Source organism: Impatiens glandulifera, chromosome 1, assembly GCF_907164915.1.
Source record: "Impatiens glandulifera chromosome 1, dImpGla2.1, whole genome shotgun sequence".
Taxonomy (NCBI): Eukaryota; Viridiplantae; Streptophyta; class Magnoliopsida; order Ericales; family Balsaminaceae; genus Impatiens; species Impatiens glandulifera.
The window spans coordinates 112,216,904-112,237,844 of NC_061862.1; the positions used below are offsets into that span (position 1 = coordinate 112,216,904).

A 20,941-nucleotide genomic window follows, 5' to 3' on the forward strand; every position below is an offset into this window, starting at 1 on the left:
ATCATATGGTAAAATGATCTCTGTTACAAATAACATGGCTCAATCCGGAGTATCAATATGAGCACAAATGGTAAGAGTTGTGAGTTGTAAATCAATTTATTTTATATTTTTTTTATTGAAAAAAATGACTTATTATGCTTTAATTCAAAATGTTATAAAGTATGTAGATATGATCGTTATTATGGGACAAAACAAATATTTGTCTCAACATTTTTAAAAATTTCATACGAAATTAAGCAATTAATCGGAATCTTAAAAAAATGATGAAACAAATATAACTATCACGTTTAAACGTGTATTAAAAGATAAATTATATATATTATTAGTGTTTAGTCGAAATATAAAATGATTATTAATTTTATAATTGATGATTTGTTGATTATATAAAAATGTAGTCTAAAAAAATAAGATTTTATTTTTATTCTTTATGATTATTTTTAGATTTGTTGATTATTTTTAGTCTAAATATATATATTCAATTTAAAACATTTTTAATTTCAATTATTTTTCACTTATATATATCTTTTTAAATTAGTCTTATTATGTGATATAAACACATAATTAAACAAATACAAACATGGGTAAAGAAAAATTCAAAGTTCACATAATAAACAACTAATAATCAACTCGGTACAAAGATCTGTTCATGTAAATAAAGAAGAAGACAAAAAATTCTCAAAAAAAGAATTCATCAAAATCTCAAAGTCCAATGATAATAAAATAATAATGACGATAATTAACTTAAAAGTGGAAATTCTTCTTTTTCTCTTCTAGAGCAGTAAACATGGTAACAAAATGAACCCCATCATCAAGCTTCTACCAATCTTCTCAGCCCCATTCTACATCATTTATAATACAATTAATAATTTTTGTAAATGATCAATGAAAACACAATTTTATGACTTGTGGAGATAAATGAATTATTCAGCTCTATCATTAAATTATGAGTCTCAATTCATAATTTTGAACCTTAATTGAATTTATTTTATCAAATTTATTGATAGTTGTACTATTTATTTTTATTTTTTTTTTTATCAATTTGGTAATAAAATATAGTTAGATTAACAAATACATATTTAACTTGCTTTGATCATCAAAATGTCTTCTTCTTTTTAATACAAAGTGTTATTAATAACATATCATAAAGAAGAAGAAAAAACAATGCTAGTCATTGTGAATCATGTCATAAGAATGAAAATTTCACTTCTCATATTATGTAAAATTGTTTGTACAAGATATATGAAGATTTTTCTTGATCATGCTATTTGAATAGAAATATAGACTTTTTATATGTGAAATATATTTTCAAATAACTTTTTATTCAATAAACTATTCATTTAAACTAATTAAAATGTCATAATACTTTCTATTAAAACAAAAAAAAAAAAATCAGAATTTTGAAAACTTGAATGTCTTTTTAACACTGCGGTTAGTTTGATTTAGTTTAAACATTTCAAATACTTATATAATATTTAACTTATTCAAATGATTTATTAGGTAATTAAATCAAATTAGTATTAACTTAATTATTTATAATATAAAATAAAATTATTTCAATAAAATTATATAATTATTTAAATAGACCAAAATCAAACAAAGCCTAGAGATATAAATATATATATAATTTAAAACCACTCATATCAAACAATATTAGTAAGACTTCATTATATAAATAACTAAATTCACCCAAATATTATTTTATTTCACTTCCAAAATTAAATCATTTAATTTATTACTTAAAATATTAAAATTTCTTTTATTTTAAATTATTATTTATAATTTTAATATTATATATCAAATATCTTTAAATAATTTTATCAAAAATATTCTCATATACTAATTATGACCCATCATTATTTATTTTTACTCATTTAGGTAATTATGATAAATTAATCCTGAAGAATTACTTATAAATTATATATTTTTGTCTGATTAAGAAAAAAACAGAAATCAGAACCCTCTCTAGGAAGCTACTTACAAATGTCATTACTACTAGCAGTTTAAGACTATGTAAGCACAAGGATGTAAATTGTAATGACAATTACACCCTTTAAATTCTAAACAAAATAAAATTCTCATGCTTTTTAATGTTTGTAAAACAATAACGAAAACTAACTTTAATAAATTATTCAGATCTGATATATATAGAGTATATGGATCTGAAGATTACCTGATCAGAAGCAGCCAAAATAGGTGACGGTGCTACATTAGGTCCTGGAGCTCCTACAGGAGTAGAAAGTAGAGGTGATGGCGCCGGTGATGTTTCCTCCTGACTTGGTGCCAGTGTTGGAACCTCAGCCGGTGGAGATGCAAGTGGTGCCGGAGGAGAAACGGATGGTGGCGGGGAAGCAACCGGAGGAGGAGTGATTGGTGGTGGTGTAGCCACAGGTGGAGGAATGGCTGGTGGTGGAGTAGCAATAGGCGGTGGAGTTGCGGTCGGAGTCACAGCGGAAGTAGGAGCAGATGCCGGAGACTGGCCGCCTACAGTAGCAACAATAATGCAGATGAATGCAATGGAGAATGTAGAGTTTCTATCCATCTTTTTAAGATTAATGGTCGCTGAACTGAATTGGTTTGTAGAAAGAGAATAGAAGGTGAGGACTGGTTAGGGAAAGAAGGAGGAAGAATTCATAAATAAAGAACAAGACAGGTTTTTTTTTAATTTTTGTTTAGATGCTGGTAAAAAACTGAAAATAGGGTGGGTCTCACAACACAACCATACAATTTTGTAACGTCTCCTTTACAGGCTGGAGGCTGGCTGGTGGAAGGTGGTCCCTATTGGAAAACATTCATAAAACGACATAAGTACAGCCCATTAATTTTTTTTAAGAACGTTTTCAAAATAAAAAGTAATGCTAGTAATAAAAAAAAGAAGGAAAATTAATTTTAATAACATTAATTATATTTGAAATGATCAATATAAAAATCAAAATCAAAATCAATTTTTTTTATATTTAATATAAAAAATGTGAATGAATCAAATAAAAATTTGTTTGATATGAATATTTTTATTATTTTATTTTTCATATATTTATTATTTATTTTTGAGTGATGGTATTTTGGATTTTATTATTATTATTATTTGGATTTTAGACTTGGAACATTTTCTCAACATTCAAAATTTTAGTATGATTAAGAATTTTGGTTAGATTGCAATTATTATTTTTTAGTTTTATTTGCATTAGGACAAAATTCAGTATAAAAAAATCTCAATAAGTGGATCCTATACATTAATGATGTTAAAGATATTTTTTTATTATTTAAAAACAATGTGTGTAAAGATTTTTGACTCATTCCTATCAGTTTTACATAAAGAACATCATCTCATGTGAAAATGATACAATATACGAAAATTTTGTGAATTCTCTCCAACTTTATTATCTAACTAAAAATAATAAGGATATAATCTCATTGTTTGAGACTAGCAAATTTAGCGACCTCAATCCACATTTTCCAACACGCATAAATGGTTCTCAACTCAATCTATTAGTTTCACGTATAGAATCTCGTATCATGTGAAAATGATAGTATTGTGAAAGATTCATAATATACAATTGAAATTGTTAAAATTTTTACGATTTCTCTTGAACCAAATTATCCAACTAAAAATAATAGGGATATAGTCTCATTGTTTGAGACCCGCAAATTTAGCGACCTCAATCAACATTTCTCAACACGCACCAATGATTCTCTACATAACCTAATGGATACTAGTAAATGCTCTAAAGAATACTTCAAATGTCAACAACATCCTTATAATGCAAAATTATATGATGGACCTTCTCCATTTCCTTGAAGAGACAATTAATATGACCAAGATAAATTCTTTACGCATCGATTTATCATCAATTAGAATTTTTGTATATCGCACTTCATACGAAAATATATATCTTAGTGAGAACTAATTTAGACTTTCATAATTTCTCACACATAAAATATAGTTGAAACTAACTTTATAAAAAGAAAAATGGGAAAAAGAATAACATTGTCTTGCATTAAAACTTATACTAATAAATTTTTTATTTGTTAAAGCTGTTATATCCCTACAAAAGTTAAAGCAAATGAGATTCGGGCTGGATTGGGTCCTGCTAATCAAATACTTTTTGTTTGATTGTTAATACTTTATTATAAAGGAACCCATTTTCTTAATTCATAATTCTATAATTGATGTTCACCAAAGCAAAATGCACATAATTATCCCCACCCATCCCCCCACCCCAAAAAAAAAACAAAAAAAAAAAACAAAAACAAAAAAAACACATCAAATATGAAGGTTATCTTAAAGACACACAAAAAGAAACTAAAATTCTCTAGACAAGCAATTAGACAACTTCGAAAAGTTGGTTCAAATACAAATTAATCAACTATATTACAATTGTTGACGTGATTAAGACTTAAACAAAAAAACATTTTGACATATCAATAGAGAAAATCTCTAAGTAATGAGAATTGTAATATATCAAATCAAATAGTTCAAATAGAAAAAAAAAAGTATTCTCTAAAAGATCGTATACATTTATCTCATTTTCAATATTTGGATAATTAATTTTTTTTTCTTTATTATTATTAAATTTAGAAAGTTAGCACAATCTTCACAATTGATCATACCTTCAAATTTAAGTTAAGTCATCTTATTGATAATTGAAATTGTGATATTTGATCTCTTAAATAAAACTTTTGTGACTTGATCAATTAATCATGTAAATGTAAGATCTTTACAATGTGTATCATCCTACCCACTCAAAAAAAAAACTTTGATTGCAAAATTAAATTTTAAGAAATGTTTAAATAAAGAAAATAATTTAAATTAAAGAAAAAAAATCATCAATATTAATCACATAAACCTTTCATTTAATTAAGATCATCAGAAGAAGTGCTTGACTTTTAGAAACAAGGAATGAATTTTGAAACTCACTTCAAACTTACAATGCAATTGTTTTAGTTAGAAGTTAGAACAATTCCTGAACAAAAACAAGTTTTTTTTTTCAAATATACACATTAATATGAATAATAAGTGTGGGTTAAAATTTTATTCTAAGTAAAAATAATTAGGATTCATGATTGATTGAGAAAATCAAGGGACTTGCTTTCATAACAATCCAAAGTCTCCCACTCTCTCTTCATAAGTTTAAATGAACATCATGAGATCACGCAAACCCATTATTAGTTCCAACTAACTTGATCAATTAGTTAAAGGAAACCATGAATTCTTTAAAAAAAACTATTATTTCTAAGATTTTTCATATGAATGTTTATTATATTAAACTAATTTAGATACAAAATTTAGGGATACTTTCTCGTTTAGATCAGAATTTGAATCAAGATTCAGAAGTACAAGTACTTCCAAATTTGAATTGTTCATTGCATGTTATAGCCTAATATGGAATTTTTCTTCCTTGTTAGTCACAAGGAAATGCTTACATTTGAGATTTCTTATGTTATTATTGGACGTCGGTTAGGTTATTTGTTAGGTTATTTGTTTGGGCTCCCAAGTTTAAGAAGCCAGAAGTTTAGAATCTCAGAAGTCTAGAAGTTTAGAAACTCAAGAGTCCTTTTTATTAATTAGGGACATGATTGTCTTATTGGAAAAAGACTCTAAGTTGTCCTAATTCTATTAAAAGGTGGAGTAAATGGCCTTATCAAAACACATCTGAAAGTCATTTAGCATACACTTGTTGTAGAGAGATAGTGAGATCTCTTATTTGTTTAGCTCTTATTTTCATTTGTTTCGTGTTTAATATTTGATTATAGTGAAACTTCTTTTGGACAAAAGACCCGTGGTTTTTACTCATTGATTTGAAGATTTTTTTCACGTTAAATTCTTGTTGTTCTTGTTTCATTTATATTTCCTTTTATATTTTTTTTTGTTTCTCGCTCCTAAAGATCCAATCAGGTGGAGAATAGTTTATTATCACAAGTGTGGTGATTATTCCGCTTTATTCACAACATATTGGTATCAGAGTTTGGTTATAGGCATTTTTATTTTTGATTAGTTTATGGAGATTAACACAAACATAATGATTTTATTGAATGGTTCAAACTATCATATCTGGAAGGGTAAAATGAAAAATCTTCTATTTGTGAAGTCTTTGCATTTACCTATTTTTGGTAGTGAGAAACCCATCTCCAAATCTGATGAGGAATGAGTTTTTAAGCATGAACAAGTATGTGGTTTCATTCATCAATTTGTTGAAGAGAATGTTTATAACCACATACAACATGAGACAAATGCACCTACTTTGTGAAGTAAACTTAAGAATTTGTATGCTTCAAAGACAGGAAGTAACAAATTATTTTTGCTTCAAAAGATTATTTATTTGAGATATAATGATAATGCTTCTATGGCTGATCACTTGAATGAGTTTCATAGTGTTCTTGATCAGATGTCAGGAATTGGTATAAACTTTGAAGATGATGTTCAAGGGCTTTGGTTATTGACTACTCTGCCTGATTAATGGGAGAATTTTAAAGTTTCTCTTTTTAACTCTGTTTTTAATGGTGCGGTGACATTGGACATGGCCAAAAGTGGTGTCTTAAATGAAAAATTGAGACAAAAATTTCAAGGCTTTTCATCACAATCAAATGTGTTTGTTGCTGAAAACCGGGGAAAACAAGATAGTAGAGGTGAGAAAGATAAGAAGAGACGTAAGAGTCGGATCAAGTCTGAGTCAAAATACAAGCCAACTGAATGTTACCATTGTGGTAAAAGTGGAAACATGAATAAGAACTTTTACAAGCTCAAAAATAAATTGAACGGATCTAAGTAAAAGAAAGATGATTGTGAAGATCGCGCCTTAGAAACTACTTATGATCTCTTCACTCTTCACGATGAGAATGCAATTAACCTTATATGCGATGAGTCAACTTGAGTGTTTGACATAGAAGATGTCATACATGTTACGCCAAAGAAAGTTTACTTTAAATCTTATACTTTTGGTAATTTTGGAGTATTGAAGATGGATAATAATGTCGTAAGTAATGTTATTGGTATTGGCGATGTTTGCCTAGAATCTAGAAATGGGTATAAGTTGTTGCTTAAAGATGTTTGACGTGCTCCAGAAATGAGGTTGAATTTGATTTCAACTGGAAAGTTTGATGATGATGGTTTCTTAAGCTCTTTTAGTTCTAAAAAATGGAAACTTTCGAAAAGTAACATCGTTGTAGCTTGAGGAGATAAGTTTTCAAATTTGTATTTAATGAAATCTTTAATAAGTAAATATAATGTGAATGTTGTACGAAATAAAGAAGCTTCGAAGTTATGGCACAGAAGACTTGGTCATATTAGTATAAAGGGGTTGAATTTTCTAGTTAAGCAAAATACTATTTCGGGTTTGAGTGAGACATATTTGGAGAATTATTCTCATTGTCTTGTGGGAAAGTAAACTCGAGTATCGTTCAAGCATAATCCTCCCTAAAAAAATGTCAGATCTCTTAGAGCTGGTGCATTCAAATGTTTGTGGACCTTTAAAGGTACAAACTAATAGTGGTGCTCTTTACTTTGTAACATTTATTGATGATCATTCCAATAAACTTTAGGCCTATGTTTTGAAAACTAAAGATGAAGTTGTAAACAAGTTCAAGGAATTTCATGTTCTTGTTGAAAGAGAGACTAAAAAGAAGATCAAGTGCATTCGTAGTGATAATGGTGGTGAGTATTTTGGCCATTTGATACATAATGTAAACAATATGGTATTAGACACCATAAGACACCTTCAAAGACTCTTGAGTTGAATGGCCTTGCAGAAAGGATGAACATGACAATTGTTGATAGAACTAGATGCTTTCTTTCATAAACAAAGTTGCCCCTAACGTTTTGGGGTGAAGCATTACACACGGTGGTACATGTTATTAATTTGAGTCCTACAGTTGGACGGTGAAGTTTCAAATAAGGTGTGGACAAGTAAACATGTTTGTTATGATCACCTACGATTATTTGGATGAATGTTCTTTGTTCACATTCCAAAGGATGAAAGATCAAAGTTGGATGTGAAAAACCGTGAGTGCATCTTCTTAAGATATGACCAAGATGAGTTCGGCTATAGAATATATGATCTAGTTGCAAAGAAGCTTGTCAGGAGTTATTATGTTATCTTATTTGAAGATGAGACTACTGATGGAAGTGATCAAGCTAAAGATGATGAGTTAAAGGGAAAAGGTGAGTCAATAAATTTAGATAAAGTTCAATTATCTGATTCACCTATTTCAACAGAAAATCAGGTGCAAGGGGATGATGTTGAGGGTGAACATGATGTTCACATGGAGAATGATAGTAGCGAGCAAGGTGAATTACCTACAACTCTACTTAGACGATCTACGAGAGATAAACAACTTTCAACTAGATATTCTCCTAATGAATATACGTTGGTGACAGATGGGGGGTAGCAAGAGTCATATGAAGAGGCTAAAGATAACGAAGAATGGGTTTATGCTATGAAATATGAGATGAAATCTTTACATGACAATCATACATTTGAGTTGGTAGAATTACTGAAAAGAAAGAAAGCTTTGAAAAATAGGTGAGTGTATAGACTAAAGCAAGATGAGCATACTTCAGCTCCATGACAAAAAGCTCGTTTGATTGTCAAAGGGTTTAGTCAAAGAAAGGGTATTGATTTTGATGAAATATTTTCTCATTTTTATTAAAAATGACTTCAATTAGAGTTGTCTTGAGTTTGGCAGCTAGTCTTGATTTGAAAGTTGAACAAATGGACGTGAAGACAACTTTTCTTCATGGTGAATTAGAAGAAGAGATTTACATGAATCAATCTAATGGATTTAAGGTCAAGGGTAAAGAGAATTATGTTTCCAGATTGAAGAAAAACTTGTATGGCTTGAAATAAGCTCCACGACAATGGTACGAGAAGTTTGAGTTGGTCATGAAGGAACATGACTATAAGAAGACTAACCATTGTGTGTTTGTGCAAAAATTCTCTCTTAATGACTTTATTATTCTCTTACTTTATGTTGATGACATGCTTATTGTTGGTCAAAGTGCTGTGAGAATTAATAGGTTGAAACAAGACTTAGGGAGTCCTTTGCGATGAAGGATCTTGGACTAGTGAATTTGATTCTTAGAATTAGTATCAGTCGTGATAGAAAGATAAAGAAATTATGGTTATCTCAAGATCGGTATATTGAAAAAGTGTTGCAGAGATTCAATATGGAGAATGCCAATAGTGTTTCCACACATTTTGTAGCACATTTTAAATTGAGGTCTAAACTTTGTTCTTCAAACGATGATGAGAAAGAAGATATGGAGAATATTCCTTATGGTTCTACTGTTGGAAGTCTTATGTATGTCATGGTTAGCACAAGACTGAATATCGCTCATTCCATTGACAATATAAGTATGTTTCTTTCCAATCCAGTAAAAGAACATTAGGAAGTTGTCAAATGGATATTGAGATATCTTTGAGGTACATAAAGTTTGAAACTTTGTCTTGGAAATGAGAGTCCGGATTTAGTTGGTTATATCGACTCTGATATGGCAGGTAATGTTGATTCGAGAAAATTTACTTCTATTCATTTGATTAATTTTGTAGGGGTAGTTGTTTCTTTGCAATCTAGACTTCAAAAATGTGTGGCATTGTCAATCGCTGAAGCTAAACTTATTGCAGCAACTGAAGCTTGTACAGAAATAATTTGGGTTAAAATATTAATATCCGAACTTGGTTTTGTGCAGGATATATACGTGCTTTTTTGTGATAATCAAAGTGTGATTTACCTTGCGAAAAACTCAACATTTCACTCTAGATCGAAGCACATTAATGTGATATATCATTGTATATGTGATGTTATAGATACAAAGTTGTTAATTTTAGAGAAAGTTCATATAGATGATAAGGGCGCTGATATATTTACCAAAGCACTACCAAAAGGCAAGTTTGAGTTTTGTTGTTCAACTGTTGGTTTGACAACAACCCTTCCATATTTGTGATGGGGGGAGTTTGTTGGGTTATTTGTTTGGGCTCCCAACTATGTAATAAAAAGTCCAACATATTTAAGAAGTCCAGATGCACAAGAGTCCTTTTGTGTTAAATAAGGGCTTGATTGTATTATTGGAAAAAAACTCTTGAGATGTCCTCATTCTTCTATAAAAGGTGGAGGAAGTGGTCTTATCAAAACACATATGAAAGTCATCTAACATACACTTGTTGTAGAGAGATAGTTAGATCTCTTCTTCGTTTAGCTCTTATCTTCATTTGTTTCTTGTTTAACATTTGATTATAGTGAAGCTTCTTTTGGACAAAAGTCCCATAGTTTTACTCCTTGATTTGAGGAGGTTTTACACGTTAAATTCTTGGTGTTCTTGTTTCATTTATATTTCCTTTTATGTTTGTTTTTTCTTGCTCCTAAAGATCCAATTAAGTGGGAACAGTTTATTATCACACCTGTGGTGATTATTCCGCTTTATTCCCAATAGTTTAATCTTATGAAGTAGAAATTTGTGAAGATTATTTTTAAAAATAGAAGCCTAGGATAGTTGGATTGTATGGTATCTCCAAATTTAATAAACACACTTGGAGAGAGATAAAAAGATTATTGGTGATAATTTTGGAGAGACAATGATATTTTTTTTTGATAAAAACACTTAATGAGTATTTATATATAAATAAAATAAAATAAAATAAAATAATTTAAAATAATGAGTATTTTAGTGAATGAATTGAGTGATTTGATTGGATAGGAGAGCCTAGCGGCAACAAGAGGTGAAATCATCAGCCTCCTTGTGAGGTCTTGGGTTGGAGCCCGTTAGACGGCTAGTTCCACATCTACTTAAATGGTTAAGTGTGTTTACGGACTATATATTTAACCCATTGTGGCCATATTTTTGTGCTTGCGGGCTATGTGTTTAACCTCCTTGTGGCCACATTTTTCCTAGCGGCAACAAGAGGTGAATATTCCTAGCCTCCCTAAAGTCCTGGGTTTGAGCCCGTTAGGCGGCAAGTTATGCGTATAGTTAAATAGTTAAGTGTGTTTATGGGTTATGTGCTTAACCCTCTGTCCCATTTTTAATCCACTGTTCTAACTTAACAACAACAAGAGTTGGATATCCTTAGCCTCCTTGAGAGGTCCCAGGTTTGAGCCCGTTAGACAACATATTATGCGCTTGGTTAAATGATAAAGTATGTTTGCAGATTATGCGCCCCTTGTGGCCACATTTTTTTTAAAATTATCAAAAAAAAAAGTGTTATTAATAACATACCATAAAGAAAAAACAAACAGAAGAAGATGCCTATGAATTCTATTTAGCATACGCTTAAATAATTGGATTTGGTATAAGTCGTAGTTCAAAACATGATGATAAATCATGTTTATTACTAGATATGATTTTTTGTTGTAGTGCATGGGGTGAAAGGGAAAAAGACAAAAGTGATGTTTATGTCAAATGCAGTTGCTCTGAAATAAGGTTCAGTTGTGATGCAAAATTGAGGATAAAAGGGAAGACAATGGAAAGTATAAAGTAGTGGATTTTCTTAGTGACCATAATCATCCTCTTGCAAGTCCCAAAAAATCTCACCATTATAGATTCCATGGGAATATTTATGCATCTACAAACATTCAAATTGAGATGGCATCTAATGTGGGAATCCCTCTAAAGGCATCACATGCTCTTATGTCAAAACAATTAGATAGTAGGGACAATTTAGGTTTTCTTCATGATGATTACAAAAACTACTTACGATCGAAAAGAACCGTAGAATATAAGAGTGGGGATACAAGGGGTGCATTATATTTGCAGAAAAAAACAATTTGATGATTCTGATTTTTATCATGTTATTCAACTTGATGCATACGATTTAATAATAAATACTTTTGGTTTGATGCTAAGATGCGATCTAATTATTTATATTTCGGAGACGTTGTTTGTTTCGACACAACCTACATGAAGAATGAGGAAGGATGTCCAATTGCGTTGTTTGTAGGTGTTAATCATCGCAAACAATCTTTTATTTTTGGTGTCGCTCTATTATACGATGAAACTACTTTAACTTTTGAATGGTTGTTTGAGACTTTCACCACAACTATGTATGACAAAAAACCAAAAACAAATCTTACAGAAAAAGACGTGGCCATAGCTAAGACCTTAATATCTAAATGGCCTAAAACTAATCATCGCCTATGTATTTGGCACATTTTCAAAGGATGAAAATGTGTTTAGAGAGTTTTCAAATGATTTTTCTTCATGTATATATGATTTTGATGAAGAGGGAGACTTTTTTGAGACCTGGAATCAAATGTTAACAAAGTACGTGGTTGAAGACAATGATTGGTTGAAGCGTATGTTTTGCATTAGAAAAAGTGGATTTTAGAATATGGACAATATATATTTTGTGCTGATATGACTACAACACAAAAAAGTGAGAGCATAAATAGTCTGTTGAAAAGGTATGTCTCCAACAAACACAAGTTCTTGGAATTTTTTTAAATACTTCAACAAACTCATCGATGAACGTAAATATGATGAGTTAAAAGCTATTTTCAAATCAATTACTAGTGTACCAAGTTTGTCCTATCCCATCGAGATCTTAAAGGATGCAAGTAGTGTTTACACTCCTAAGGTATTTAGGTGTTTTGAACAGCAATGGTTTATGTCTTATAATTTTAGTATAGAAATGTTTGAGGATGTTGATACACACAAAATATAAAATAACTCCTCACAAGAGGAGATACCATCATACAGTTATAGTTGATAAAAATGGTGATAACATTAAGTGTAGTTGTCGTAAATTTGATTTTTGTAGGATTTTATGTGTCATATTATGAAGATATTCACGATGAGAAATGTGTTGAAGATTCATGCGGACATGATATTAAGGAGGTGGACTAGAACTGTAAAAGAATAATATTTTGGAGTAAAAGATTCAATGATGAACAACAATAATGTTGATCCGAGAGAACTTCAAAATATTCTATACACAGATTTGTGTTGCTTTTCTATGTATTTATTTACAAATGCAATTGAAAGAGATGACACATATAAGAATTTGAAAGAAATTTTGTTGAGCCAATGTAAGTTGGTGAATAATAAGTTACAATAGGATATTAAGACTCAACCACTAGTTGGATTAGCTTCTGGTGAAGGTACCTCTATTCGAGTCATAGGAATTAATCTAAGGAGAAAATATACTCTAGTAAGAGAATGAAAGGTGTCTTAGAGAAGAATTCAAAAAAAAAGAAAATCAACAAGAAAAACAAGCCAAGAAACAATTAATTTCGTATATCATTTCTTAACTCCAGATAACAATAATTCTGAAGTTATTATTTATTAACAACTCTTAAATTATTTTACCGTTCCAACCTTCAAATTCAATGCCAACAAATGTTGCATTATCAACTCCACAACCACAACTCTGGGACGAAAGTTTGAGAATGGTCGTTGATACTCCATTTACTGATCTTTTGTCATCTCAACTTTCAAATACGAATTACATGTAAAAGTTGAAATATATGCATGTAAATTTTATGTAAAATAATTAACACGGTAATGTAAAAAGCATTTATACCTTCATGTATAAGCATTTACGCCTTCATGTAAACCTAACTAGAGAATAAAAAAGATGAAACAAGCGCTAACGAGTGAATCTTGCTTCACTAGGTATTTACATCGCTAATAAGAGTGAAACAAGCACTATCTAGTGAAATATATGCATGTAAATTTTATGTAAAATCATTAACACAGTAATGTAAAAGCATTTATACCTTCATGTAAAATCATTTACACCTTTATATAAATCCAACTATAGAATAAAAAAAGATAAAACAAGTACTAACGAGTGAAGCTTCCTTCATTAGGTATTTACAACGTTAATAGGAGTGAAACAAGCGCTAATAGGAGTGAAATAAACGCTACCTAGTGAAATATATGCATGTAAATTTTATGTAAAACCATTAACATAGTAATGTAAAAGAATTTATACCTTCATGTAAAAGCATTTACACCTTCATGTAAACCCAACTAGAGAATAAAAAAAGATGAAACAAGCATTAACGAGTGAAATTTGCTTCACTTCTATTTACATGATAACTTATTCTACTTAAGTTGAACAGAGTTTGTTCTGTGTATTTGATTCTAAGAAACGTATAGTGAATCCTTTTGGTGGTTGGAAGAAGGGGTGACGTAGAAGAGTTTGCTCCGAACATCCATAAATAAACTGATGTGTCATTTACATTCTGTCATTCATTCTCTCGTTGATTCTTAGCTTCAAACCTGAGCAAACATTTCCGCACTTGAATCGTTCAAGAGTTTGCAAGGATTTGTGAAAAATAGAAAGTGATTTAAATCCCTTACAGGATTTCTATCAAATCGTTTATCCGAAGCCATCATCAATAGCTAGACCCCCATCTCTATCGATTATGCCGATCCTATCAATCTTCTAGCTAAGTTTTAACATCATCAAAAAGAGGAAAATTATTGAGTCAATTAAAAATGAACTTAGAAAATAAGTTTATTTAAATCAACATTGTTCTAATTATGAGTTGATATTATTTTGATGATGTGCGAATTAATTAAAATAAAACTTAGTTATGCAAAGTTGAATAGCTTAATTTAATGCTGCAAACAAATAAGACTAAAATGTGAAATTGTCTTTGTGTAGGCACATCTCAAAGAAACGTAGGCAGACGTTTTGGTCGGTAGACAACGTCTAACCTCTTCTGACGTGGTTTGAAGCAGGCGCCTTCAGACGTCTTGTTACTTTAGACAAAGTCTAAAGCACACAGTTAGACGTGGTCTAACTCTTTTAGACGTGGTATAAAGGGAAGCGCAGTTAGACACGGTTTAACTCATTTAGACGTGGTCTAAAGGGAAGCACAGTTAGACACAATCTATCTCCTTTAGACGTAGTCTAAAGGGAAGCGTAATTAGACGCGGTCTAACTCATTTAAATGTGGTCTAAAGGGAAGTGCAGTTAGACGCAGTCTAACTCCTTTAGACGTGGTATAAAAGGAAGCACAGTTAGACGCGTTCTAACTTCTTTAGATGTGGTCTAAAGGGAAGCGCAGTTAGACGTGCTCTAACTCCTTTAGACGTGGTCTAAAGGGAAGCGCAGTTAAATGCGGTCTAACTCCATTAGAAGTGGTCTAAAGGAAAGCGTAGTTAGACGTCGTCTAACTCCTTAGACGCGGTCTAAAGAAGGAGCGCAAGTAGACATTGTCTAAATTGATCAGACGTCCGAAGGAGCGTCTAACTACGTAACTCGGCTCATCTATAGTTACCGTTTTTAACAGTATGACAACTCAACTACAACAACGAATGAACAACTGCCACGTACTCCAATATTAAAATTGCCCACGTTATATTCGGTGCACTACCTGTCTGGTATGACCACGATCCTAATGCTCAGTCTAATGTACCTTTGTACTATTGGAGGCCGTCCAACAAAGGGAGGACATGTGTCCTCAAAGAAGTTTCGACCGTTGGTGCACTTCAAGTATAAATAGAAGCTCAAGGACAATGGACAAAGTAGTGACTCTAACTCCAAGAAACTGGTCTTACAGGTTGCTTAAGCTCTCTCTTGATTATCCAATCTCTCAAGCTCAAGCACAAATTACTCACTATGTGATTACTCTGTAATTAGTATATTGTTTTTTTTTGTGAAATCTCAGTGTTGTAAGTTGAATAGAGGGTATTATGTTCAACAGAGAGTTAGTTAAAAGTTCAGAAGCAGGCAGTTGTGAAGTCCTTTGGTTTTTAACTGGGTTTGTGTAGTGTGTTCTATATAAATCAAAGTCTTTTACTTAATATCCTTCTTATTGAGGAAGAAGGGGTGACGTAGAAGTTTTATCTCCGAACATCCATAAAACTTCATGTGTTCTTTACTTTCTGTTATTGACATTTATTCATCTGAAGCTTCAAATCCAACAAACGGTTCCGCATTTGAACTTGTTTAAGTGTTTATAAAGATTTATGAAGAATAAAAATAGATATTGAATTTTAACATAGTTAAAATTGAATTGAAGTTGGTAAGTTGTTCACAATAGTCTACTCAATCTCTATTGTCAACACCGATCCTAACATATCATATATAATAAATTAATTCAGGTGACTAGCATAAGCACTCATGTGAGTCACATCCCTCATCATCCATTCATATATATAGTTTTTCATACGTGGTACAAATTATAGGGTATAAATTGTATACAAATATAAATTGTAATGTTGTATAAATTATATAGAGTATTAATGTTTGGTATAAATTATATAAATTGTAAATTGCATATGGTTTATAATTTTTGTTTGATATATAATATAAAGATGTGGTATATTGTATAAATATGAATTTAAAATTATTATATATATTATTATTATTTATATTTATTTATATTAGAAATAATATTGTTTATTATTATAAATTATTATACTGTTATTATTTAATAATTAATGAAAATTTAATTAAATTATAAAAATTTAATTATAATATAAACTATAAATTATATTTATTTAATTTGAATATTATTAATAATTGTAATAAAATAAACTTAAAATAATAATTAATAAAATTATTGTTATAAAAATAAATAAATATTTTTTAATTAAAATTTTGAACTATTTAAAAATATATATTAAAATTAATTATATATAATAATAATAATATTAAAACTAAATAAAATATATTTAATATATTATATAATAATAAGTTATATATAATATTAATAAAAAATATAATGATAAATTAAAAATTGAATAATATAAAAAAGTGTTCTACCTAGTGGGATTAGTTACAATTTTATATCAAATATGAGGTATAAATTATATAAAAGTATAAATTTATACTAATTGTAAAATCCTAACAAACACTATAAAAATACTATGGGTATAGTTATATGAACTAATAAAAGTTTATTTAAACGTATATATTATTAAAAATTGACTCATCTAGCCTCTATTAGTAACTATGGTTAATTATTTTTAAATTTTCAATATTTATTAATTAAATATTCATTTTATCTCTCCTTTTTTTATTAATTAATTAATCTATTTATCTCTTTATACTATTTTTTCTATTCTTTTTTATTAATTAATTAATTTATTTATCTCTTTTTACTATTCCTTATTTTCTTTTGTTATTTAATTATTGTTTTTATTATTTTGTTTTTTTTATATCAACATAAATTATTTTAAAATTAGTTGATCTTTTATTAGGGACTAATACTTGAATATTGTAATGTATAAAGCAATTCAATGTTTTGATATTATAATATTTTCATATTTTGCTTAAGTATATTTTAATAAATAATTACTTGTATAATCTTTTTTCAAAGAATTTTATTTGCTGTGCAAATTATTCTTTCACAAGTTGAACACAAATTCTATACTAGTCATATTTATACAAATTTGAGTAAAAATTACAAGAAGAACAAATAAATATATTGTTATATAAACTATCTAATCAAATATTATAATAAATATTGAACTATTTTTATGCATTACAAGATTCAAGTATTAGTCCCTAAAAAGACTAAATAATTTTAATTCTCTAAAAAGACTAAATAATTTTAAATTAATCTATGTGAGATAGTAAGAAGTAAAATAATAAAAAAAATAAAAATAAAATAATCAAATAACAAAAGAAAAAATAGTAAAAGAAGATAAATGACTTAATTAATTAATAGAAAAAGAATAAACAAAAAGAAAAATTAGTAAAAGGAAATAAATGAATTAATTAATTAATAAAAAAATGAGAAAAAATAAATATTAAATTGTTTTAAAAAAATTAACCATAATTACTAATAGAGGCTAGATCTAGATGAACTAGTTTTTAATAGTACGTACGTTTAAATAAACTTTTATTAGTTCGTACGTTTAACTGAATTACTTGTACAATTACATACGTTTAAATGAGTTTTTTTCCTAGTTTATACTATATTAATAGTGTTATACCCTTTAGTACTTACAATCAAATGGGCCCATAATATACGTATAACATGAAATTAATTTGATAGTGTAAATATTATATTTTAGACACTTCGAATTTGAAAGTTTAAGAATCTCGACCATATTTTAAAATGAATTTTGAAATTCATAAATGGACTTGTTGCATGAGATTTAATAAAATAGTTAGTTCAAAAATTGGTGTTGTATTGGATCTCGATTTAATTAAATGACTAGCGGCCTGTCCGAAATAGGCTTACAGTAGAAACTCGATAAATTAATACTCGATTATTTAATAAACTCTCTAAGATAATATTTTTGGCTGGTCTCGACTCGGGAATAGGGTGCTAAATTAATAATTCGCTAAAATTATAAGATAATACATTTTTGATAATTTCTTTAGACCCCATATAAAATATAAATTAATAATTCCTTATATATAGCATATTACATGAATGATTTATGAAGGTTTTTTGAAAAATGACTCAATTGTCTTTTGTATTTTTGTTGAAATCAATTTCCCTTGAATTTCGTCTCTAATTTTCCTTAGCATGGTAAGAACTTCTGGTGTTGTTTTCTCATATCTCAACAAGAAATTGTTCAATGTGATTGTCACTTTAATAGCTTCGTTTCGCGAAGGGGGCTCCATTGTAAAACTACATTTTCTTCTAGGTAAGTCAGAAAATCTTTGACATCCATTGCATTGCGATAATCCAACTCTTTGATCAAATTCTGGAGTTCTTGAGTGCTTTCACCACCTTCATCTGAGTTCTCAAAAGTCGCGTTATCTGTTGATCGAAGTTTACAATGACGAAAGCAGTTCGCAATTGTATTTGCACGAACATCCATAGTCCATGCTGAAATTGCACGATTTATTGCATCTAACACATTTATTTTTGCTAGATTTGGAACCCCTAATTCATAACCCTCCAAAAGACTTCTATAAAATTGACGACGATAATGTATCTTAAAAGCTCATATGATTCCCGCATCACAAGGTTGAATTTTTGAAGTTGTGTTTGGTGGCAAAAATAAAAATTCAACATTTCGTAATCCTTCAATAATTTTTGGATGAGCAGGGCAATTATCCACAATCAAGAGAATTTTTCTTCCAACTATTTTTTTCTTAAAAGCTCGTAAAATCCTCGCGTCACAAGGTTCAGACTGTTCAAGTTTACATTCTTCAAGCACCTTGGTTTAGCATATTTCCCAATAATCCATAAAGGAAGTTTTTCTGAACCGTCCTCATTACAGCAAATAGCAACAGTTATGAACTCATTATTGCAATTGCTTTTGAGTGAGACTTGGATTATCCTTGTTGTGCTTGCATAATGTTCTTCGAATCTCGTCTATCATTGTTGTTTTTTTCACACCTTTAAGATGGTAAGCCATGTTGTGTGTATGATTTGTTTGTGTTAACCTACAGTATTTTGATCTTGTTTATATAGAAAATATTTTTAATGTCCATAAAGTAATACATTGAATACAAGAAGCATAATAAGGTGGGAAATTGAAGGTTTCTTTTAAATTGGGTCATTTATTTGATATACATTACATGCATTGTATACAATAATTAAGTGAAAGCTTAAAGGTGTTTGTAAACTAAGTATTTTACTATAAATTAATAAAATATTAATTAATATTTAAATTAATAATTATTAATTTATCGATTAATTAATAACTCTTTTAATTAATAAATTTTGGTCGTCCCAGGTGTATTATTTTATAGAGTTTCTAATGTATTTGATTTATTTTGGCTAAAGTGTCCAAAAACCCTATATGAAATATGAATAAGTTTAGTTGGGTATAATGGGTTTTGGGACATTTAAGTCTCCATTGTTGTTAAAAATTAGGAACGTATCACTGGGTAATAGGATTTATTAATTTAAAATTTAGAAAAAATGATAGGGGTAAAATGATATTTTAAATAGAGTAATGAAATGAATGAAATGATTGAAGTGATAGAGAGAAGGAGAGAGAAAAATCAAATTTAATCTTAAATAAACCAAATAGGACAGGTCTTAGGATTGATATGAGAGAGAAATTGATGAAGGAAAGTTATTGATTGAAAAAATGAAAAATATAAGAGAGAATATAGAGAAATTTTATCAACGTCATTCTCTCTTCTAAATTCTCTATCCCAAACATTTCTTTTAAATGACGGTCTCAAAATAAATAAATAGATCCCAAAATAAATAAATAACTATGAATGAACAAATAATTGAATAAAAATATTTTTTTTATTGATTTGATGCTTGATTTCTCGTGAAAAAAAAAAGTTAGATAAAGGCTATGATAGTGTGACTGAATGTACGGGGGAGAGCCAATCTAATGAGCCGAATCAAAGGGAATCATGTATAATTGAAAGTATAAGTGAAATCTCAATAGCCATCAGATTAGACGATCACACATATATGATACTCAACCCTTTCATCCAACGTTCAATGGAGCGCCTCGAGAATCCAATGGATAGAAGCGCGCCAATATACTCCAATAAGGGAAGGATTAACACCTTCACTTGGACGGAATCACTAATAGACCTCCAAGATGCTGACGAAATGCCAAAGATAGACGTAACCGCGATCTCCTTTAGAGTCGTCTTCCACCCAACGACGTGCAATAGGCAAGAACATCCCGTTTCAAAAAATCTCAACTTTTTTACGAGTAATTGTTTAATGTAAGGAAATTCCCAACGTGTGCTTGAAAAGTAGGAGATCACGACGGGACTGGACCATCTAGAAAGAACGGGGAATGTCCAAGGAGGCAAGGAGCGTCAATTCTTTAAATTCAAAAACATGCAAAATAGAGTTAGTTTATTCTAATTTACTCCATATTATTGTTGGAATTTTAAACTAATTCATAAATTCCATTAATGAATGGAAATGAGAATTTGGGTAAATAAAATCAGATGAAATTCAAACGAAGTTCACATGAAATTCAAATGTGAATTAAAGTGAAATTTGATCCAAATAATTAAATTATTATAATTAATTTGTTAATGATGTAATTAACATTTAATGGCTTGAAGAACAATTATCAAATTAAATATGTTTAATTTTGTTAATT

The 20,941-nt window shown here is 29.3% G+C and overlaps 1 protein-coding gene and 1 pseudogene across 1 annotated transcript; both read right to left on the reverse strand.

The window, feature by feature from the left end:
- Nucleotides 1-582: 582 nt before the first annotated feature.
- On the reverse strand, nucleotides 583-2,645 carry LOC124918912 (classical arabinogalactan protein 4-like). The gene is made up of 2 exons (XM_047459019.1): nucleotides 2,171-2,645; nucleotides 583-839 (listed from the first exon to the last, which is right to left on the reverse strand). The coding sequence occupies exons 1-2, from the start codon at nucleotides 2,537-2,539 to the stop codon at nucleotides 771-773; spliced, it is 438 nt and encodes a 145-aa protein (XP_047314975.1). The 5' UTR covers nucleotides 2,540-2,645; the 3' UTR covers nucleotides 583-770.
- Nucleotides 2,646-18,389: 15,744 nt separating this feature from the next.
- On the reverse strand, nucleotides 18,390-20,508 carry LOC124940590 (annotated as a pseudogene).
- Nucleotides 20,509-20,941: the final 433 nt, after the last annotated feature.